This window comes from Dendrobates tinctorius, unplaced genomic scaffold (assembly GCF_039654945.1).
Source record: "Dendrobates tinctorius isolate UK_male_01 unplaced genomic scaffold, ASM3965494v1 ptg000070l, whole genome shotgun sequence".
NCBI classification, from domain to species: Eukaryota; Metazoa; Chordata; class Amphibia; order Anura; family Dendrobatidae; genus Dendrobates; species Dendrobates tinctorius.
In genome coordinates this window covers 363,278-386,006 of record NW_027361738.1, presented here as the reverse complement: position 1 = coordinate 386,006, position 22,729 = coordinate 363,278, and the positions used below count along the sequence as shown (strand labels likewise).

Here is a 22,729-nt window from a genome sequence, read left to right as displayed (position 1 = left end):
TACAATCCAAGTTCCCTAGCCATATGTCTTTGGAAAATGGGAAGAAAAAGGAGAATCCAGCAGAAATGAACGCAAACATGGAGAGAACAGACTCCTTGTAGATATTGTCCTATGTGGGATTTGAACACAGGTCCCCAGTGCAGCAAAACTGTGCAAACCACTGAGGTGCCATGATGCCCTGTATTAAGAGAATATCTTAATACAATGTAGGGACACCTATTCACAGGATGAGGGAGCCCCACCCACTAATCATTTGAATAGGGGTCCTGAACCTCCATTACTACATATTGAATGACATTAGTGAGGATTGATGTCCTAGTTCATTCTTTGCCATGCAAATTCATTCATTTCTATGAGACCCTTAACAGTACAGCACTGGCAGTGTCTGGTCAGGCTCATTAGGTGGGAATACCCCTTTAAATTAACATTTTAGAAGTGACTAACCCCAAGTTAAGCCCAGGGGAGGATCTGAGAAAGGGACACAGATTTTAGAAGGGAGGAATCACCCACTGAAGTTTTAACATTCAAGCCCCAGATGGGGCAAACCCTTCTAAGGCAGCTTATGGAGTGACCACCTCAAATAAAAGCTCAGATTAGCCAGCTTAGTGCCTCTTAAGCCCCCTTCTCACATAGCGAGATCGCTGAAGAGTCACCGCTACATGTGACACGCCGCGGCGACCCCCCCTGGATATAGCTAATCGTGCTCGGATGTCCTGGGTCATTTTTTCGTTGTCGGTGTCCCGCTGGCTAGCGCGCATTGCTGTGTTTGACGCCGACGAGCGACCTCGTTGGCGACGCAGAACTCAGGGACGCAGGTGGGAAGAGTCTGAAAAGCTGCTGTGTGACAAGGTACCAACGATTGGTGAGGTAGTTACACAGATCGCTGCTGCGTCGTTGAAGAGATCTGCCTGTTTGGCAGCTTACTAGCGACGCACCAGCGATCCTTACCAGGTTGTATTGTTGTCGGAATCGCTGGTGCGTCACTAAGTGAAACGGGACCCTTACTCAAGATCTAAATATTTCGATGAGGTATTTTTTTGCCCCATCCCTTATGTGTGGCTCTGCCAAGTGTGCATGGTAAAGGAGAGAAGCTAACTCTGCTAAGTCTTTTTAGAGAGGTAGAGTAAGTGAACTCTAGTGCCACCTACTTGAAGCAGCAATCCTATGATTGCCACTTCCAATAAGAGTTCAAGTCCTGTTCCTCTCTGGGAAATTAAATATTTCAGAGGAGCATGCAAGGTGATTAAGTCTCCTCATACTGGCAAGCCAAAACTGGCATGTCACTCTCCACAAGAAGAAACCTTAATAGATCCAAGGGGAGGAGAGAGAGTCAGTGCCAGACACATCTGGCAGAGGCTCATCTCCCCTGAAAACAAAAGAATGTACTTTTAAGATGTATTTGTGCAGATGGGTGGAATTTTGGTCAAGGGACCTTCCAGGATTAGCTCTGTGAAACTTTTTTGGGGGTAGATTTTGCTAATTTTTTTTTTTAAATATAAATAAACCAGGTCAGTATGAACAATCTGTCCTGGTTAGATGGAACAATTAGATGTCCTAGCCAGTAGGGCTACTAGCATTTTTCATGCACTCTGTTTATCATCAAGTCTGCACATTTAAAGGGGAAGTTGCTATTAGAATATTGGGTAACATTACTTACTGTTGCACCAGTTCTCACTTCACAAAGGTCCGCAGCAAGATACAGATTTGAACCATCAGCAATAATAGCCTATACGCTTACTGTACAAGGTAGACCACTTCAGTTTGTGTGTTATAGCACCACCTATTGGTAAGGCAACTTTACAGACTGGATGGGTTACTATATGCCTCATTTTCAAAATACTCACTTCTCCCGTGGCATAAAATTCATTTTTCTGATATTCTGGGAAGATCTGGAAAAACTGGGTGAGTGCACTAAAAAGAATTAAATACAAAAGCTATGAGTTTGAGCACATTCTGACCCATCCCTTAGTTCAACTAGAATAAATGTGCCACAAACAGTCCAACATAAGAGATGAAATTGGAAAATGGAGCCTTAAGCCTTCTGCTTGAAACTATGGGTAGCGCTCCTGCAAGAATCAATGCTGGGCTGTATGCAGGCAGGACTTTTCCTGAAATACATTTTTTTCTATTGATCATTTTCATAACATTGTTAAAAAGAGCATTAACATAAAGTGACCAAGCCAAGCACAGGAGCTTTATGTACCCTTGTCGTGGCCAAACTGCTTAGTATTCCCATCTGCAAGATCCTATCCTAATATCTAGTAATATTGGCAAATACCTCCAATTAGAAATTTAGTACAGTTCTTCTGATTTGCCATGTCTTTCTTCATGTGCAGGCATTGCAAGACTTTAGGTATCCATGGTTACCACCACTAGCAACTAGCTCACTTCATGGGTCCTGGGTCATTTTTTCGTTGTCGTTGCAACCATGGATATTTAAGGTCCTGCAATGCCTGCACATGAAGACATAGCACATCAGAAGAACTATACTACAATTCTAATTAGAGTTGCTTCACAATATAACCACTACATATTTGGATAGGATCTTTTTCATGGGAATTCCCATTTAAGGATAAAATTTTGACAGTCATCTCTGCAGCTAGGTGAGCAAAAACTGCAAGGAGCATCTGGTATTTTTATTGAAGGTCATTGCCTCCAATTAGGAAATAATGTTTTGATCTTAGAAAACCTTTTCATGCCAGATCTGCTAGAGCCTTAAAGTTCCAACTCCAGGATTCCAGGATTGGATAAAATGCTACTTAATTACCTGTACAAATCTCTGCCGACATCATCCTGATTTACCGCATACCCCCGGTCGTCTTTTGTGAAGCTAAAACCAGTCCCAACCTGAAAAAAAAACAAACACACAAAACAAAAACACAATACAAACTATTCATTAGTAGCAGAATGCTTTACAACAAAACAATACAGACAGACTAATCTAGGTTTGTTTTCAAGATGTAGGCCCACCAGCTTATAGGAAAGTCCGATCCATGCACAGAGCTACAGTGGCTGTCAGCTAGGTAAGAAGTAAAAGACCCTGCTAAACAATCACTGTGCACCCCACACCCATTCTTACCGTCAGTGGGCTACCCAGTGGTCAGACAGCTCCCACAGTAATGGGAATGCAGATCCATGTGAAACCTCACTATAAGTTGGGAAACCCCTATTGAAATTGATGGGCCTGTAAGACCACCAGCAATACCGGCATCTGCAGGTCAATACTGCATGCCATCATTCTGCATGGTTTTAACCTTTTATACAGAACTTCCACTTCATCAAGCCATGCACCATGTACAATGCAGACCGACAGAAAAGTGGCGACACTAGTATTTCTACCCAATGCCCATAAGGTGATGGAAAGTGTCTAGTTCTCCCATAGAGCAATTCATCTATATAGCAACCACTGCTGACAACCTTTTATAAGCAATGTTGCCAAGTATATTTGTTATTCTTGCATCTATAGTTAAAAAAAAGTAAAAATCAGAGCTCCCCTTTAAGAGCTGACATTCATTAACCATTAGTGGGGAGCGAGTATACTCGTTGCTTGGGTTTTCCAGAGCATGCTCAGGTGTCCGAGTATTTTGACGTGCTTGGAGATTTGGTTTGTCATCTCAGCTGCATGATTTGCGACTGCTAGACAGCCTGAATACATGTGTGGAATGCCTGTTTGTTAAGGAATTCCCACATGTATTCAGCCTGTCTACAAGTCGCAAATCATGCAGCTGAGACGACAAACTAAATCTCCGAGCACGCCAAAATACTCAGAGGACACCTGAACATGCTCAGGAAAACCCAAGCAATGAGTATACTCGCTCATCACTATTAACTACCGATTTATGCCCTTAAATAGAATTACTTACAGGGTTATCAATGTACAACATGGAATATTTGTTTGTCCAGGAGAACTCCCGATGAACCACTGTAAGGACATAAGAGGAGGAACATGGTCATTACCAAATATCATGATTATCCCCAAAGCAGATGTTTCACTACAAATCCCCCTCTGTTTAGATGAAGCAGAGACCTCCCATAGCCACTTAAAAAAAAAATTTCTTTGGCTATTTACACAAGAAGGATGCCTGACCCCCGCATAGTCTGCATTGGGAGATTTTTTTGCTTTTGGTTTCATAAGAGTTCATTACTGGATTCTATGAATTTAACCATTGCAGTGTAACCAGCATTAAAACCAGCAGTTAGCTTTCCAAAATTAAAAAGGAATCTGTCAGCAGGATGTCACCCATTAAACTATATGTACTTTTAGTTCTTTCAAAGACCAGTCCAACAATACCTTTAGGCTATGTGCACATGTAGTTTTCGGTGGTGCAGATTTTTCCACGTGGATTTTGGAAAAACTGCAGGTCAAAAAGACCTGCAGTTTAACACTGTGGTTTCACACCTCTACAATGGAGGAGATGTGAAACCGCAGCAGATTCTGCACAAACAATCGGCATGCTGCAGATGAGGGCCGGACTGGGACTAAGATTCAGCCCTGGTATTTGAAATTACAGGCCCACTAGTCACATGGTGACTATATATCTTTGTACACTTGTAGGTTACAAGAAGTGAGAGATTAACACGACTATATAACATGTAGTCAGAGCTGTGTCCAGTATTTCAGCTCAGTCCTATTTATTGCTTTTAGGTACAGCACTCCTCCCAAAGCTCTGTCCCCTTTTGTACGCACGGTGACAGAATTCCTTGCAGAACTGCTATCCATTGGGCAACCAGACCCCCTGGTCACAGCCGCCCCTATCATACCTCCCAACTTTTGAAGGGAAAGAGGGAGATAGCGGCGCGCGCAGCTGCAAATTTTAGGCAACGCCCCGGCCACATCCATTTTGCAACTAGTCACACCCATCTGCACCCATTTAGCACTGCTGATCACACTGGCTGGCATTATGGGCACTAAGGAAGAGAGAAAGAGAGCCAGAGAGAAAGAGCCAGAGAGCCAGAGAGAAAGAGCCAGAGAGCCAGAGAGCCAGAGCGCGAAAAAGAAAGAGCCAGAGCGCGAAAAAGAAAGAGCCAGAGCGCCAAAAAGAGAAAGAGCGCCAAAAAGAGAAAGAGCGCCAAAAAGAGAAAGAGCGCCAAAAAGAGAAAGAGCGCCAAAAAGAGAAAGAGCGCCAAAAAGAGAAAGAGCGCCAAAAAGAGAAAGAGCGCCAAAAAGAGAAAGAGCGCCAAAAAGAGAAAGAGCGCCAAAAAGAGAAAGAGCGCCAAAAAGAGAAAGAGCCAAAAAGAGAAAGAGAGCCAAAAAGAGAAAGAGAGCCAAAAAGAGAAAGAGAGCCAAAGAGAGCCAGAAAGAGAGCCAAAGAGAGCCAGAAAGAGAGCCAGAGAAAGAGCCAGAGCGCCAGAGAGCGAGAGCCAGAGAAAGAGCCAGAGAGCCATGTGACGAACAGCACAAACCGCCGTTCGCCACTTACGGAGCGACTGACGGGGGTCCCGCTGCCACCAAGACGCGACGGACAGCGGACCTGTGTCACCACTATGTCACAGTCCCACCACTGACACGGGTGTATCAGCGGACGGAGGGACGAGACACACTGCCGGCACACGGCTATCACAGGCACAGTGGGGGCTTATCTTAGTTATCCCACCACTGGCACCATGTGACCAAAAATATCCAGCAAGCTAATCTCGCTCTACAATTTGCCGCAGGGGGGTATTTTGGATGCCCCACCACTGCTATCAATCTTCCAAGTACTGCAGGGATTTATGTACATCCCACTTTCTCAGTTCCACTTTGGATTTCGCAGCTCTCCGGCGCCCCCCTTACCCTCAGGTCAGTCAGGGAACTGCACCCAGGATAATTGGTCGCCGGACGGGCTGCCTGTTGTGAACCGGCAATTAGGCTTCTGCAGTAAGGGAATCAATGCTGTGGCCGCAGCCCCTCATTCAGCAATATAAGACCCTTCTAGACTGCCAGCAAGCCGCAATAGCCGTACACAACGTGCTGCCACCAGTCACGGTTACTTAATTCACAGTGCTAAATTAAGAGGGTCCATGGCAAACCCCTTGAATTAGTAGCGATTATCTATCAAAGGCGTATAGTTCGATTCTTAGAGCATGGAGACAGGCTAAATATTAAATCATTTATTCCCCGAAAAAGTAGGGCAGTGGTTACAGATAAAAGTTGCTATAAAATTGAGACATAAAATATGTACAGTTACAAATATAAAATAAAAGATGGATGACCATAGAAAGTACACTCACGGTTGTTCATGGCTCTTTAGGCAAACCCATGCGGCTGAGAGAGAAGGCAGAGCCACACATCTCCACTCATCTGGAGTTCTTGTCAGCACAAGGACTGGAGCTCTTCTGAGCTGGTTTTGCCAAGGGAATGCCTTATAGGCTTTGCTTTGTGACATCACGGAGAGATGCATTCTGGGTTGATCCCACCTCTCTCATCCAAGTTATGTTTTGGCTACAAAACTTAGATTAGCTATAACTTTATGGGAGAAGCTGGTATGGACTCAGTGGTATCATGTTTCCCAGCGTAATGAGCCCATCAAGAAAACATCAAACATCTATGCGATATGACCGTCCATTTGGGAGCAAATCATATCTCAGGTTCTGGACATGGTAGAACTGCAGAAGTGACACTGTAGCGGAGCTGGGACCGCTCAGATTATGAAAATATGATTTTCATATCTCTACTTTGTACGGTTTTCGCAGGGCAGGCTCTTAAAGGTTTACGTCCAACTCCTGATTTCAGACAGTTTTTCTTCCCGCCCTTTTCTCCCCCCTTTTCAGCTGAGGCAAGCCAAATGGTGTGGCAGGAAGTTGATTTACAACACCTGGGGGGAAGGGAAGCTGCTGCAGGGTGCAATGTAACTGAGACACTGGCAGGCAGCTTCTTACAAAATGGAGGATTTTTAGCACATTGCAACAGAAAACATATCTTGCAGACATTGTACATCGCGCGCCAGAGCCAGAGAGAGAGCGCCAGAGCCAGAGAGAGAGCGCCAGAGCCAGAGAGAGAGCGCCAGAGCCAGAGAGAGAGCGCCAGAGCCAGAGAAAGAGCGCGAGCCAGAGAAAGAGCGCGAGCCAGAGAAAGAGCGCGAGCCAGAGAAAGAGCGCGAGCCAGAGAAAGAGCGCGAGCCAGAGAAAGAGCGCGCCAGAGAAAGAGAGCGCCAGAGAAAGAGAGCGCCAGAGAAAGAGCGCCAGAGAAAAAGAGCCAGAGAACCAGAGAAAAAGAGCCAGAGAACCAGAGAAAAAGAGCCAGAGAGCCAGAGAGCCAGAGAAAAAGAGCCAGAGAGCCAGAGAAAAAGAGCCAGAGAAAAAGAGCCAGAGAAAAAGAGCCAGAGAAAAAGAGCCAGAGAAAAAGAGCCAGAGAAAAAGAGCCAGAGAAAAAAAGAGCCAGAGAAAAAAAGAGCCAGAGAAAAAAAGAGCCAGAGAAAAAAAGAGCCAGAGAAAAAAAGAGCCAGAGAAAAAAAGAGCCAGAGAGCCAGAGAAAAAAAGAGCCAGAGAGCCAGAGAAAAAAAGAGCCAGAGAAAAAAAGAGCCAGAGAAAAAAAGAGCCAGAGAAAAAAAGAGCCAGAGAAAAAAAGAGCCAGAGAAAAAAAGAGCCAGAGAAAAAAAGAGCCAGAGAAAAAAAGAGCCAGAGAAAAAGAGCCAGAGAGCCAGAGAAAGAGAGCGCCAGAGAAAGAGAGCGCCAGAGAAAGAGAGCGCCAGAGAAAGAGAGCGCCAGAGAAAGAGAGCGCCAGAGAAAGAGAGCGCCAGAGAAAGAGAGCGCCAGAGAAAAAGAGCCAGAGAAAGAGAGCCAGAGAAAGAGAGCGCCAGAGAAAGAGAGCGCCAGAGAAAGAGAGCGCCAGAGAAAGAGAGCGCCAGAGAAAGAGAGCCAGAGAAAAAGAGCCAGAGAAAAAGAGCCAGAGAAAAAGAGCCAGAGAAAAAGAGCCAGAGAAAGCGAGAGAGCAAGAGCAAGAGAGCCAGAGAGCCAGAGAAAAAGAGCCAGAGAAAAAGAGCCAGAGAAAAAGAGCCAGAGAAAAAGAGCCAGAGAAAAAGAGCCAGAGAAAAAGAGCCAGAGAAAAAGAGCAAGAGAGCCAGAGAAAGAGAGCCAGAGAAAGAGAGCCAGAGAAAGAGAGCCAGAGAAAGAGAGCCAGAGAAAGAGAGCCAGAGAAAGAGAGCCAGAGAAAAAAGAGCCAGAGGAAAAAGAGCCAGAGGAAAAAGAGCCAGGGAAAAAAGAGCCAGAGGAAAAAAGAGCCAGAGAGCCAGAGAAAAAGAGCCAGAGAGCCAGAGAAAAAGAGCCAGAGAGCCAGAGAAAAAGAGCCAGAGAGCCAGAGAAAAAGAGCCAGAGAGCCAGAGAAAAAGAGCCAGAGAAAAAAAAAGAGCCAGAGAAAAAAAAAAGAGCCAGAGAAAAAAGCCAGAGAAAAAAAGAGCCAGAGAGCCAGAGAAAAAGAGCCAGAGAGCCAGAGAAAAAGAGCGCCAGAGAGAAAGAGAAAAAGAGCGAGAAAGAGCCAGAGAAAGAGCCAAAGAGAGCGAGAGAGCAAGAGCAAGAGAGCCAGAGAGCCAGAGAAAAAGCCAGAGAGCCAGAGAAAGAGCCAGAGAGCCAGAGAAAGAGCCAGAGAGCCAGAGAAAGAGCCAGAGAGCCAGAGAAAGAGCCAGAGAACCAGAGTAAAAGAGCCAGAGTAAAAGAGCCAGAGAGCCAGAGAAAAAGAGCCAGAGAGCCAGAGAAAGCCAGAGAGCCAGAGAAAGCCAGAGAGCCAGAGAAAGCCAGAGAAAAAGAGCCAGAGAAAGAGAGCCAGAGAAAGAGAGCCAGAGAAAGAGAGCCAGAGAAAGAGAGCCAGAGAAAGAGAGCCAGAGAAAGAGCCAGAGAAAAAGAGAAAAAGAGCCAGAGAAAAAGAGAAAAAGAGCCAGAGAAAAAGAGCGCCAGAAAGAGAAAAAGAGCGAGAAAGAGCCAGAGAAAGAGCCAAAGAGAGCCAGAGAGCCAGAGAGCCAGAGAAAAAGAGCCAGAGAAAAAGAGCCAGAGAAAAAGAGCGCCAGAGAAAAAGAGCGCCAGAGAGAAAGAGCGCCAGAGAAAGAGCGCCAGAGAAAGAGCGCCAGAGAAAGAGCGCCAGAGAAAGCCAGAGAAAAAGAGCCAGAGAAAAAGAGCCAGAGAGCCAGAGAAAGAGAGCCAGAGAGCCAGAGAAAGAGCGCCAGAGAAAAAGAGCCAGAGAAAGAGAGCGCCAGAGAAAGAGAGCGCCAGAGAAAGAGAGCGCCAGAGAAAGAGCGCGCCAGAGAAAGAGCGCGCCAGAGAAAGAGAGCGCCAGAGAAAGAGCGCCAGAGCCAGAGAAAAAGAGCCAGAGAGCCAGAGAAAGAGAGCCAGAGAGCCAGAGAAAGAGAGCCAGAGAGCCAGAGAAAGAGAGCCAGAGAAAAAGAGCCAGAGAGCCAGAGAAAGAGCGCACCAGAGAAAGAGCGCACCAGAGAAAGAGCGCACCAGAGAAAGAGAGCACCAGAGAAAGAGAGCACCAGAGAAAGAGAGCCAGAGAGCCAGAGAAAAAGAGCCAGAGAAAGAGAGCGCCAGAGAAAGAGCGCCAGAGAAAGAGCGCCAGAGCCAGAGAAAAAGAGCCAGAGAAAAAGAGGCAGAGAGCCAGAGAAAAAGAGCCAAAGAGCCAGAGAAAAAGAGCCAGAGAAAAAGAGCCAGAGAAAAAGAGCCAGAGAAAAAGAGCCAGAGAAAAAGAGCCAGAGAGCCAGAGAAAAAGAGCCAGAGCGCCAGAGAAAAAGAGCCAGAGCGCCAGAGAAAAAGAGCGCCAGAGAAAGAGAGAGCCAGAGAAAAAGAGCCAGAGAAAAAGAGAAAAAGAGCCAGAGAAAAAGAGCCAGAGAAAAAGAGAAAAAGAGCCAGAGAAAAAGAGCCAGAGAAAAAGAGAAAAAGAGCCAGAGAAAAAGAGCCAGAGAAAAAGAGAAAAAGAGCCAGAGAAAAAGAGCCAGAGAAAAAGAGCCAGAGAAAAAGAGCCAGAGAAAAAGAGCCAAAGAGCCAGAGAAAAAGAGCCAGAGAAAAAGAGCCAGAGAAAAAGAGCCAAAGAGCCAGAGAAAAAGAGCCAGAGAAAAAGAGCCAGAGAAAAAGAGCCAGAGAAAAAGAGCCAGAGAAAAAGAAAAAGAGCCAGAGAAAAAGAGCCAAAGAGCCAGAGAAAAAGAGCCAGAGAGCCAGAGAAAAAGAGCCAGAGAAAAAGAGCCAGAGAAAAAGAGCCAGAGAAAAAGAGCCAAAGAGCCAGAGAAAAAGAGCCAAAGAGCCAGAGAAAAAGAGCCAGAGAAAAAGAGCCAGAGAAAAAGAGCCAAAGAGCCAGAGAAAAAGAGCCAAAGAGCCAGAGAAAAAGAGCCAGAGAAAAAGAGCCAAAGAGCCAGAGAAAAAGAGCCAGAGAAAAAGAGCCAGAGAAAAAGAGCGAGAAAAAAAGAGCCAGAGAAAAAAAGAGCCAGAGAAAAAAAGAGCCAGAGAGCCAGAGAGCCAGAGAAAGAGCGCCAAAGAGAGCGCCAGAGAAAGAGAGCGCCAGAGAAAGAGAGCGCCAGAGAAAGAGAGCGCCAGAGAAAGAGAGCGCCAGAGAAAGAGAGCCAGAGAAAGAGAGCCAGAGAAAAAGAGCCAGAGAAAAAGAGCCAGAGAAAAAGAGCCAGAGAGCCAGAGAAAGAGAGCCAGAGAGCCAGAGAAAGAGAGCCAGAGAGCCAGAGAGCCAGAGAAAGAGAGCCAGAGAGCCAGAGAGCCAGAGCCAGAGCGCCAGAGAAAAAGAGCCAGAGAAAAAAGAGCCAGAGAAAAAAAGAGCCAGAGAAAGAGAGCGCCAGAGAAAAAGAGCTAGAGAAAAAGAGCCAGAGAGCCAGAGAAAAAGAGCCAGAGAGCCAGAGAAAAAGAGCCAGAGAGCCAGAGAAAAAGAGCCAGAGAGAAAGAGAGCGCCAGAGAGAAAGAGCGCCAGAGAAAGAGAGCGCCAGAGAAAGAGAGCGCCAGAGAAAGAGAGCGCCAGAGAAAGAGAGCGCCAGAGAAAGAGAGCGCCAGAGAAAGAGCGCCAGAGAAAGAGAGCGCCAGAGAAAGAGAGCCAGAGAAAAAGAGCCAGAGAAAAAGAGCCAGAGAGCCAGAGAAAAAGAGCCAGAGAGCCAGAGAAAAAGAGCCAGAGAGCCAGAGAAAAAGAGCCAGAGAAAAAAGAGCCAGAGAAAAAAAGCCAGAGAAAAAAAGAGCCAGAGAGCCAGAGAAAAAGAGCCAGAGAAAAAAAAAAAAGAGCCAGAGAAAAAAGAGCCAGAGGAAAAAGAGCCAGAGAAAAAAGAGCCAGAGAAAAAGAGAGCCAGAGAGCCAGAGAAAAAGAGCGCCAGAGAGAAAGAGAAAAAGAGCGAGAAAGAGCCAAAGAGAGCGAGAGAGCAAGAGCAAGAGAGCCAAAGAGCCAGAGAAAAAGAGCCAGAGAAAAAGAGCCAGAGAAAAAGAGCCAGAGAAAAAGAGCCAGAGAAAAAGAGCCAGAGAAAGCGAGCCAGAGAAAGCGAGAGAGCAAGAGAGCCAGAGCAAAAGAGCCAGAGAAAAAGAGCCAGAGAAAAAGAGCCAGAGAAAAAGAGCCAGAGAAAGAGAGCCAGAGAAAAAGAGCCAGAGAAAAAGAGCCAGAGAAAAAGAGCCAGAGAAAGCGAGCCAGAGAAAGCGAGCCAGAGAAAGCGAGAGAGCAAGAGCAAGAGAGCCAGAGAAAAAGAGCCAGAGAAAAAGAGCCAGAGAAAAAGAGCCAGAGAAAGAGAGCCAGAGAAAAAGAGCCAGAGAAAAAGAGCCAGAGAAAAAGAGCCAGAGAAAAAGAGCCAGAGAGCCAGAGAAAAAAAAGAGCCAGAGAAAAAAAAGAGCCAGAGAAAAAAAAGAGCCAGAGAAAAAAAAGAGCCAGAGAGCCAGAGAAAAAAGAGCCAGAGAAAAAAGAGCCAGAGAAAAAAAGAGCCAGAGAAAAAAAGAGCCAGAGAAAAAAAGAGCCAGAGAGCCAGAGAAAAAGAGCCAGAGAGCCAGAGAAAAAGAGCCAGAGAGCCAGAGAAAAAGAGCGCCAGAGAGGAAGAGAAAAAGAGCGAGAAAGAGCCAGAGAAAGAGCCAAAGAGAGCGAGAGAGCAAGAGCAAGAGAGCCAGAGAGCCAGAGAAAAAGAGCCAGAGAGCCAGAGAAAAAGAGCCAAAGAGCCAGAGAAAAAGAGCCAAAGAGCCAGAGAAAAAGAGCCAGAGAAAAAGAGCCAGAGAAAAAGAGCCAGAGAAAAAGAGCCAGAGAAAAAGAGCCAGAGAAAGCGAGAGAGCAAGAGCAAGAGAGCCAGAGAGCCAGAGAAAAAAGAGCCAGAGAAAAAAGAGCCAGAGAAAAAAGAGCCAGAGAAAAAAGAGCCAGAGAAAAAAGAGCCAGAGAAAAAGAGCCAGAGAAAAAGAGCCAGAGAAAGCGAGAGAGCAAGAGAGCCAGAGAAAAAGAGCCAGAGAAAAAGAGCCAGAGAGCCAGAGAAAGAGAGCCAGAGAAAGAGAGCCAGAGAAAGAGAGCCAGAGAAAGAGAGCCAGAGAGCCAGAGAAAGAGAGCCAGAGAGCCAGAGAAAGAGAGCCAGAGAAAGAGAGCCAGAGAGCCAGAGAAAGAGAGCCAGAGAAAGAGAGCCAGAGAAAGAGAGCCAGAGAAAGAGAGCCAGAGAAAGAGAGCCAGAGAGCCAGAGAAAAAGAGCCAGAGAAAAAGAGCCAGAGAGCCAGAGAAAAAAGCCAGAGAAAAAAAGAGCCAGAGAAAAAAAGAGCCAGAGAGCCAGAGAAAAAGAGCCAGAGAGCCAGAGAAAAAGAGCGCCAGAGAGAAAGAGAAAAAGAGCGAGAAAGAGCCAGAGAAAGAGCCAAAGAGAGCGAGAGAGCAAGAGCCAGAGAGCCAGAGAGCCAGAGAAAGAGCCAGAGAGCCAGAGAAAGAGCCAGAGAGCCAGAGAAAGCCAGAGAAAAAGAGCCAGAGTAAAAGAGCCAGAGAGCCAGAGAAAGCCAGAGAAAAAGAGCCAGAGAAAGCCAGAGAAAAAGAGCCAGAGAAAGAGAGCCAGAGAAAGAGCCAGAGAAAGAGAGCCAGAGAAAAAGAGCCAGAGAAAAAGAGAAAAAGAGCCAGAGAAAAAGAGCCAGAGAAAAAGAGCCAGAGAAAAAGAGCCAGAGAAAAAGAGCGCCAGAAAGAGAAAAAGAGCGAGAAAGAGCCAGAGAAAGAGCCAAAGAGAGCGAGAGAGCAAGAGAGCCAGAGAAAAAGAGCCAGAGAAAAAGAGCCAGAGAAAAAGAGCCAGAGAAAAAGAGCCAGAGAAAAAGAGAGCCAGAGAAAAAGAGAGCCAGAGAAAAAGAGCCAGAGAGCCAGAGAAAAAGAGAGCCAGAGAAAAAGAGAGCCAGAGAAAAAAAGAGCCAGAGAAAAAAAGAGCCAGAGAAAAAGAGCCAGAGAAAAAAAGAGCCAGAGAAAAAGAGCCAGAGAAAAAAAGAGCCAGAGAAAAAGAGCCAGAGAGCCAGAGAAAAAGAGCGCCAGAGAGCCAGAGAAAAAGCGCCAGAGAAAGAGAGCGCCAGAGAAAGAGCGCCAGAGAAAGAGCGCCAGAGAAAGAGCGCCAGAGAAAAAGAGCCAGAGAAAAAGAGCCAGAGAAAAAGAGCCAGAGAAAAAGAGCCAGAGAAAGAGAGCCAGAGAAAGAGAGCCAGAGAAAGAGAGCCAGAGCGCCAGAGAAAGAGAGCGCCAGAGAAAGAGCGCCAGAGAAAGAGCGCCAGAGCCAGAGAAAAAGAGCCAGAGAAAGAGAGCGCCAGAGAAAGAGCGCCAGAGAAAGAGCGCCAGAGAAAGAGCGCCAGAGAAAAAGAGCCAGAGAAAAAGAGCCAGAGAAAAAGAGCCAGAGAAAGAGAGCCAGAGAAAGAGAGCCAGAGCGCCAGAGAAAGAGAGCGCCAGAGAAAGAGCGCCAGAGAAAGAGCGCCAGAGCCAGAGAAAAAGAGCCAGAGAAAAAGAGGCAGAGAGCCAGAGAAAAAGAGCCAGAGAAAAAGAGCCAGAGAAAAAGAGCCAGAGAGCCAGAGAAAAAGAGCCAAAGAGCCAGAGAAAAAGAGCCAGAGAAAAAGAGCCAGAGAAAAAGAGCCAGAGAAAAAGAGCCAGAGAAAAAGAGCCAGAGCGCCAGAGAAAAAGAGCGCCAGAGAAAAAGAGCGCCAGAGAAAAAGAGCGCCAGAGAAAAAGAGCGCCAGAGAAAAAGAGCCAGAGAACCAGAGAAAAAGAGCCAGAGAAAAAGAGCCAGAGAAAAAGAGCCAGAGAAAAAGAGCCAGAGAAAAAGAGCCAGAGAACAAGAGCCAGAGAACCAGAGAAAAAGAGCCAGAGAAAAAGAGCCAAAGAGCCAGAGAAAAAGAGCCAGAGAAAAAGAGCCAGAGAAAAAGAGCCAGAGAAAAAGAGCCAGAGCGCCAGAGAAAAAGAGCGCCAGAGAAAAAGAGCGCCAGAGAAAAAGAGCCAGAGAACCAGAGAAAAAGAGCCAGAGAAAAAGAGCCAGAGAAAAAGAGCCAGAGAAAAAGAGCCAGAGAAAAAGAGCCAGAGAAAAAGAGCCAGAGAAAAAGAGCCAGAGAACAAGAGCCAGAGAACCAGAGAAAAAGAGCCAGAGAAAAAGAGCCAAAGAGCCAGAGAAAAAGAGCCAGAGAAAAAGAGCCAGAGAAAAAGAGCCAGAGAAAAAGAGCCAGAGAACCAGAGAAAAAGAGCCAGAGAAAAAGAGCCAAAGAGCCAGAGCCAGAGAACCAGAGAAAAAGAGCCAGAGAAAAAGAGCCAAAGAGCCAGAGCCAGAGAGCCAGAGAAAAAGAGCCAGAGAAAAAGAGCCAGAGAAAAAGAGCCAGAGAAAAAGAGCCAGAGTGCCAGAGAAAAAGAGCCAGAGAAAAAGAGCCAAAGAGCCAGAGAAAAAGAGCCAGAGAAAAAGAGCCAAAGAGCCAGAGAAAAAGAGCCAGAGAAAAAGAGCCAGAGAAAAAGAGCCAGAGAAAAAGAGCCAGAGAAAAAGAGCCAGAGAAAAAGAGCCAGAGAACCAGAGAAAAAGAGCCAGAGAAAAAGAGCCAAAGAGCCAGAGAAAAAGAGCCAGAGAGCCAGAGAGCCAGAGAAAAAGAGCCAGAGAAAAAGAGCCAGAGAAAAAGAGCCAGAGAAAAAGAGCCAAAGAGCCAGAGAAAAAGAGCCAGAGAAAAAGAGCCAAAGAGCCAGAGAAAAAGAGCCAGAGAAAAAGAGCCAAAGAGCCAGAGAAAAAGAGCCAGAGAAAAAGAGCCAAAGAGCCAGAGAAAAAGAGCCAGAGAAAAAGAGCCAGAGAAAAAGAGCCAGAGAGCCAGAGAAAAAGAGCCAGAGAAAAAGAGCCAGAGAAAAAGAGCCAGAGAAAAAGAGCCAGAGAAAAAGAGCCAGAGAAAAAGAGCCAGAGAAAAAGAGCCAGAGAAAAAGAGCCAAAGAGCCAGAGAAAAAGAGCCAAAGAGCCAGAGAAAAAGAGCCAGAGAAAAAGAGCCAAAGAGCCAGAGAAAAAGAGCCAAAGAGCCAGAGAAAAAGAGCCAAAGAGCCAGAGAAAAAGAGCCAGAGAAAAAGAGCCAGAGAAAAAGAGCCAGAGAAAAAGAGCCAGAGAAAAAGAGCCAGAGAAAAAGAGCCAGAGAAAAAGAGCCAGAGAGCCAGAGAAAAAGAGCCAGAGAAAAAAAGAGCCAGAGAAAGAGAGCCAGAGAGCCAGAGAGCCAGAGCGCCAGAGAAAGAGCGCCAAAGAGAGCGCCAGAGAAAGAGAGCGCCAGAGAAAGAGAGCGCCAGAGAAAGAGCGCCAGAGAAAGAGAGCCAGAGAAAGAGAGCCAGAGAAAGAGAGCCAGAGAGCCAGAGAAAGAGAGCCAGAGAGCCAGAGAAAGAGAGCCAGAGAGCCAGAGAAAGAGAGCCAGAGAGCCAGAGAAAAAGAGCCAGAGAAAAAGAGCCAGAGAAAAAGAGCCAGAGAAAAAGAGCCAGAGAGCCAGAGAGCCAGAGAGCCAGAGAAAAAGAGCCAGAGAGCCAGAGAGCCAGAGAAAAAGAGCCAGAGAGCCAGAGAGCCAGAGAAAAAGAGCCAGAGAAAAAGAGCCAGAGAGCCAGAGAAAAAGAGCCAGAGAAAGAGAGCCAGAGAAAGAGAGCCAGAGAAAGAGAGCCAGAGAAAGAGAGCCAGAGAAAAAGAGCCAGAGAAAAAGAGCCAGAGAAAAAGAGAAAGAGAGCCAGAGAAAGAGAGCCAGAGAAAGAGCCAGAGAAAGAGAGCCAGAGAAAGAGAGCCAGAGAAAGAGAGCCAGAGAAAGAGAGCCAGAGAAAAAGAGCCAGAGAGCCAGAGAAAAAGAGCCAGAGAAAAAGAGCCAGAGAAAAAGAGCCAGAGAAAAAGAGCCAGAGAAAAAGAGCCAGAGAAAAAGAGCCAGAGAAAAAGAGCCAGAGAAAGCGAGAGCAAGAGCAAGAGAGCCAGAGAGCCAGAGAAAAAGAGCCAAAGAGCCAGAGAAAAAGAGCCAAAGAGCCAGAGAAAAAGAGCCAGAGAAAAAGAGCCAGAGAAAAAGAGCCAGAGAAAAAGAGCCAGAGAAAAAGAGCCAGAGAAAGCGAGAGCAAGAGCCAGAGAGCCAGAGAAAGAGCCAGAGAAAAAGAGCCAGAGAAAAAGAGCCAGAGAAAGAGAGCCAGAGAAAGAGAGCCAGAGAAAGAGAGCCAGAGAAAGAGAGCCAGAGAGCCAGAGAAAAAGAGCCAGAGAGCCAGAGAAAAAGAGCGCCAGAGAGAAAGAGAAAAAGAGCGAGAAAGAGCCAAAGAGAGCGAGAGCAAGAGCAAGAGAGCCAGAGAGCCAGAGAAAAAGAGCCAAAGAGCCAGAGAAAAAGAGCCAGAGAAAGAGAGCCAGAGAAAGAGAGCCAGAGAAAGAGAGCCAGAGAAAGAGCCAGAGAAAGAGAGCCAGAGAAAGAGCCAGAGAAAGAGCCAGAGAAAGAGAGCCAGAGAAAGAGAGCCAGAGAAAGAGAGCCAGAGAGTCAGAGAAAAAGAGCCAGAGAGCCAGAGAAAAAAGAGCCAGAGAAAAAAAGAGCCAGAGAAAAAAAGAGCCAGAGAGCCAGAGAAAAAGAGCCAGAGAGCCAGAGAAAAAGAGCCAGAGAGCCAGAGAAAAAGCCAGAGAGCCAGAGAAAAAGCCAGAGAGCCAGAGAAAAAGCCAGAGAGCCAGAGAAAAAGAGCCAGAGAAAAAAGAGCCAGAGAAGAAAAAGAGCCAGAGAGCCAGAGAAAAAAGAGCCAGAGAAAAAAGAGCCAGAGAAAAAAGAGCCAGAGAAAAAAGAGCCAGAGAAGAAAAAGAGCCAGAGAAAAAAAAGAGCCAGAGAGCCAGAGAAAAAAGAGCCAGAGAAAAAAAGAGCCAGAGAAAAAAAGAGCCAGAGAGCCAGAGAAAAAGAGCCAGAGAGCCAGCGAAAAAGAGCCAGCGAAAAAGAGCCAGCGAAAAAGAGCCAGCGAAAAAGAGCCAGCGAAAAAGAGCCAGCGAAAAAGAGCCAGCAAGAGCGAAAGAGCCAGAGAAAAAGAGCCAGAGAAAAAGAGCCAGAGAAAAAGAGCCAGAGAAAAAGAGCCAGCGAAAAAGAGCCAGCGAAAAAGAGCCAGCAAGAGAAAAAGAGCCAGAGAAAAAGAGCCAGAGAAAAAGAGCCAGAGAAAAAGAGCCAGAGAAAAAGAGCCAGAGAAAAAGAGCCAGAGAGCCAGAGAAAGAGAGCCAGAGAAAGAGAGCCAGAGAAAGAGAGCCAGAGAAAAAGAGCCAGAGAAAAAAAAGAGCCAGAGAAAGAGAGCCAGAGAAAGAGAGCCAGAGAAAGAGAGCCAGAGAAAGAGAGCCAGAGAAAGAGAGCCAGAGAAAAAAAAGAGCCAGAGAAATAAAAGAGCCAGAGAAATAAAAGAGCCAGAGAAAAAAAAGAGCCAGAGAGCCAGAGAAAAAAGAGCCAGAGGAAAAAGAGCCAGAGAAAAAAGAGCCAGAGAAAAAAGAGCCAGAGAAAAAAGAGCCAGAGAAAAAGAGCGCCAGAGAGAAAGAGAAAAAGAGCGAGAAAGAGCCAGAGAAAGAGCCAAAGAGAGCGAGAGAGCAAGAGCAAGAGAGCCAGAGAGCCAGAGAAAAAGAGCCAGAGAGCCAGAGAAAAAGAGCCAGAGAGCCAGAGAAAAAGAGCCAGAGAGCCAGAGAAAAAGAGCCAGAGAGCCAGAGAAAAAGAGCCAGAGAATAAGAGCCAGAGAAAGCGAGAGAGCCAGAGAGCCAGAGAAAGAGAGCCAGAGAAAGAGAGCCAGAGAAAGAGAGCCAGAGAAAGAGAGCCAGAGAAAGAGAGCCAGAGAAAAAGAGCCAGAGAAAAAGAGCCAGAGAAAAAAAGAGCCAGAGAGCCAGAGAAAAAGAGCCAGAGAAAAAGAGAAAAAGAGCCAGAGAAAAAGAGAAAAAGAGCCAGAGAAAAAGAGCCAGAGAAAAAGAGCCAGAGAAAAAGAGCCAGAGAAAAAGAGCCAGAGAAAAAGAGCCAGAGAGCCAGAGAAAGAGAGCCAGAGAAAGAGAGCCAGAGAAAGAGAGCCAGAGAAAGAGAGCCAGAGAAAAAGAGCCAGAGAAAGAGAGCCAGAGAAAGAGAGCCAGAGAAAGAGCCAGAGAAAGAGAGCCAGAGAAAGAGAGCCAGAGAAAGAGAGCCAGAGAAAGAGAGCCAGAGAAAGAGAGCGCCAGAAAGAGAAAAAGAGCGAGAAAGAGCCAGAGAAAGAGCCAAAGAGCGAGAGAGCAAGAGAGCCAGAGAGCCAGAGAAAAAGAGCCAGAGAGCCAGAGAAAAAGAGCCAGAGAAAAAAAGAGCCAGAGAGCCAGAGAAAAAGAGCCAGAGAAAAAAAGAGCCAGAGAAAAAGAGCCAGAGAGCCAGAGAAAAAGAGCCAGAGAAAAAGAGCCAGAGAAAAAGAGCCAGAGAAAGCGAGAGCAAGAGCAAGAGAGCCAGAGAGCCAGAGAAAGAGCCAGAGAAAAAGAGCCAGAGAAAGCGAGCCAGAGAAAGCGAGAGAGCAAGAGCGAGAGAGCAAGAGCGAGAGAGCCAGAGCAAGAGAGCCAGAGAAAGAGAGCCAGAGAAAGAGAGCCAGAGAAAGAGAGCCAGAGAAAGAGAGCCAGAGAAAGAGAGCCAGAGAAAGAGAGCCAGAGAAAGAGAGCCAGAGAAAGAGCCAGAGAAAGAGAGAGCCAGAGAGCCAGAGAAAAAGAGCCAGAGAGCCAGAGAAAAAGAGCGCCAGAGAGATAGAGAAAAAGAGCGAGAAAGAGCCAAAGAGAGCGAGAGCAAGAGCAAGAGAGCCAGAGAGCCAGAGAAAAAGAGCCAAAGAGCCAGAGAAAAAGAGCCAGAGAAAGAGAGCCAGAGAAAGAGAGCCAGAGAAAGAGAGCCAGAGAAAGAGAGCCAGAGAAAGAGAGCCAGAGAAAGAGAGCCAGAGAGTCAGAGAAAAAGAGCCAGAGAGCCAGAGAAAAAAAGAGCCAGAGAAAAAAAGAGCCAGAGAAAAAAAGAGCCAGAGAGCCAGAGAAAAAGAGCCAGAGAGCCAGAGAAAAAGAGCCAGAGAGCCAGAGAAAAAGAGCCAGAGAGCCAGAGAAAAAGAGCCAGAGAGCCAGAGAAAAAGAGCGCCAGAGAGAAAGAGAAAAAGAGCGAGAAAGAGCCAGAGAAAGAGCCAAAGAGAGCCAGCGAAAAAGAGCCAGCGAAAAAGAGCCAGCGAAAAAGAGCCAGCGAAAAAGAGCCAGCGAAAAAGAGCCAGCGAAAAAGAGCCAGCGAAAAAGAGCCAGCGAAAAAGAGCCAGCAAGAGCGAAAGAGCCAGAGAAAAAGAGCCAGAGAAAAAGAGCCAGAGAAAAAGAGCCAGAGAAAAAGAGCCAGAGAAAAAGAGCCAGCAAGAGCGAAAGAGCCAGAGAAAAAGAGCCAGAGAAAAAGAGCCAGAGAGCCAGAGAAAGAGAGCCAGAGAAAAAGAGCCAGAGAAAGAGAGCCAGAGAAAGAGAGCCAGAGAAAGAGAGCCAGAGAAAGAGAGCCAGAGAAAGAGAGCCAGAGAAAGAGAGCCAGAGAAAGAGAGCCAGAGAAAGAGAGCCAGAGAAAGAGAGCCAGAGAAAGAGCCAGAGAAAGAGAGCCAGAGAGCCAGAGAAAAAGAGCCAGAGAAAAAGAGAAAGAGAGCCAGAGAAAGAGAGCCAGAGAAAGAGAGCCAGAGAAAGAGAGCCAGAGAAAGAGAGCCAGAGAAAGAGAGCCAGAGAAAGAGAGCCAGAGAAAGAGAGCCAGAGAAAGAGCCAGAGAAAGAGAGCGCCAGAGAGAAAGAAAAAGAGCGAGAAAGAGCCAGAGAAAGAGCCAAAGAGAGCGAGAGAGCAAGAGCAAGAGAGCCAGAGAGCCAGAGAAAAAGCCAGAGAGCCAGAGAAAGAGCCAGAGAGCCAGAGAAAGAGCCAGAGAGCCAGAGTAAAAGAGCCAGAGAGCCAGAGAAAGCCAGAGAGCCAGAGAAAGAGAGCCAGAGAAAGAGAGCCAGAGAAAGAGAGCCAGAGAAAGAGAGCCAGAGAAAGAGAGCCAGAGAAAAAGAGAAAAAGAGCCAGAGAAAAAGAGCCAGAGAGCCAGAGAAAAAAAGAGCCAGAGAAAAAGAGCCAGAGAGCCAGAGAAAAAAAGAGCCAGAGAAAAAGAGCCAGAGAGCCAGAGAAAAAAAGAGCCAGAGAAAAAAAGAGCCAGAGAAAAAAAGAGCCAGAGAAAAAGCCAGAGCGCCAGAGAAAGAAAGAGCCAGAGAAAAAGCCAGAGCGCCAGAGAAAGAGAGCGCCAGAGAAAGAGAGCGCCAGAGAAAGAGAGCGCCAGAGAAAGAGAGCGCCAGAGAAAGAGAGCGCCAGAGAAAGAGCCAAAGAGAGCGAGAGAGCAAGAGAGCCAGAGAGCCAGAGAAAAAGAGCCAGAGAAAAAGAGCCAGAGAGCCAGAGAAAAAGAGCCAGAGAAAAAGAGCCAGAGAGCAAGAGAAAAAGAGCCAGAGAAAAAAAGAGCCAGAGAAAAAGAGCCAGAGAGCCAGAGAAAAAGAGCCAGAGAAAAAGAGCCAGAGAAAAAGAGCCAGAGAAAAAGAGCCAGAGAAAAAGAGCCAGAGAAAAAGAGCCAGAGAAAAAGAGCCAGAGAGCCAGAGAAAAAGAGCCAGAGAAAGAGAGCGCCAGAAAGAGAAAAAGAGCGAGAAAGAGCCAGAGAAAGAGCCAAAGAGAGCGAGAGAGCAAGAGAGCCAGAGAGCCAGAGAAAAAGAGCCAGAGAAAAAGAGCCAGAGAGCCAGATAAAAAGAGCCAGAGAAAAAAAGAGCCAGAGAAAAAGAGCCAAAGAGCCAGAGAGCCAGAGAAAAAGAGCCAGAGAAAAAAAGAGCCAGAGAAAAAGAGCCAGAGAGCCAGAGAAAAAGAGCCAGAGAAAAAGAGCCAGAGAGCCAGAGAAAAAGAGCCAGAGAAAAAAAGAGCCAGAGAAAAAGAGCCAGAGAAAAAGAGCCAGAGAGCCAGAGAAAAAGAGCCAGAGAAAAAAAGAGCCAGAGAAAAAAAGAGCCAGAGAAAAAAAAGAGCCAGAGAAAGAGAGCGCCAGAGAAAGAGAGCGCCAGAGAAAGAGAGCGCCAGAGAAAGAGAGCGCCAGAGAAAGAGAGCGCCAGAGAAAGAGCGCCAGAGAAAGAGCGCCAGAGAAAGAGAGCCAGAGAGCCAGAGAAAAAGAGCCAGAGAAAAAGAGCCAGAGCGCCAGAGAAAGAGAGCGCCAGAGAAAAAGAGCCAGAGAGCCAGAGAAAAAGAGCCAGAGAGCCAGAGAAAAAGAGCGCCAGAGAGCCAGAGAAAAAGAGCCAGAGAAAAAGAGCCAGAGAGCCAGAGAAAAAGAGCCAGAGAAAAAAAAGAGCCAGAGAAAGAGAGCGCCAGAGAAAGAGAGCGCCAGAGAAAGAGAGCGCCAGAGAAAGAGAGCGCCAGAGAAAGAGAGCGCCAGAGAAAGAGAGCGCCAGAGAAAGAGAGCGCCAGAGAAAGAGAGCGCCAGAGAAAGAGCGCCAGAGAAAGAGCGCCAGAGCCAGAGAAAAAGAGCCAGAGAGCCAGAGAAAGAGAGCCAGAGAAAGAGAGCCAGAGAAAAAGAGCCAGAGAAAAAAGAGCCAAAGAGAGCGAGAAAGAGCCAGAGAAAGAGCCAAAGAGAAAGAGAGAGCAAGAGCAAGAGAAAGAGAGCCAGAGAGCGCCAGAGCGCCAGAGAAAAAGAGCGCCAGAGAAAGAGAGCGCCAGAGAAAGAGAGCGCCAGAGAAAGAGAGCGCCAGAGAAAGAGAGCGCCAGAGAAAGAGAGCGCCAGAGAAAGAGAGCGCCAGAGAAAGAGAGCGCCAGAGAAAGAGAAAAAGAGCCAGAGAGCCAGAGAAAAAGCCAGAGAGCCAGAGAAAAAGAGCCAGAGAGCCAGAGAAAAAGAGCCAGAGAAAAAGAGCCAGAGAAAAAGAGCCAGAGAAAAAAGAGCCAGAGGAAAAAGAGCCAGAGGAAAAAGAGCCAGAGGAAAAAGAGCCAGAGAAAAAAGAGCCAGAGAAAAAAGAGCCAGAGAAAAAAGAGCCAGAGAAAAAAGAGCCAGAGAAAAAAGAGCCAGAGAAAAAAGAGCCAGAGAAAAAGAGCCAGAGAGCCAGAGAAAAAGAGCGCCAGAGAGAAAAAGAAAAAGAGCGAGAAAGAGCCAAAGAGAGCGAGAGAGCAAGAGCAAGAGAGCCAGAGAGCCAGAGAAAAAGAGCCAGAGAGCCAGAGAAAAAGAGCCAGAGAAAAAGAGCCAGAGAAAAAGAGCCAGAGAAAAAGAGCCAGAGAAAAAGAGCCAGAGAAAAAGAGCCAGAGAAAAAGAGCCAAAGAGAGCGAGAGAGCAAGAGCAAGAGAGCCAGAGAGCCAGAGAAAGAGAGCCAGAGAAAGAGAGCCAGAGAAAGAGAGCCAGAGAAAGAGAGCCAGAGAAAAAAAGAGCCAGAGAAAAAAAG

At 46.9% G+C, this 22,729-nt stretch overlaps 1 protein-coding gene across 4 annotated transcripts in view; it reads right to left on the bottom strand.

Annotated features, from left to right (window-relative positions):
* CPVL (carboxypeptidase vitellogenic like) overlaps positions 1–22,729 on the bottom strand; it is a 194,074-nt gene that overhangs the window by 103,726 nt on the left and 67,619 nt on the right. For all 4 annotated transcript variants that reach the window (XM_073581347.1, XM_073581345.1, XM_073581344.1 and 1 more), the window contains exons 5-7: positions 3,864–3,922; positions 2,768–2,847; positions 1,845–1,911 (exon numbers count right to left, since the gene is read on the bottom strand). In XM_073581347.1, coding sequence (XP_073437448.1) covers positions 1,845–1,911; positions 2,768–2,847; positions 3,864–3,922 — 206 coding nt within the window. The remainder of the gene's footprint in view (positions 1–1,844; positions 1,912–2,767; positions 2,848–3,863; positions 3,923–22,729) is intronic.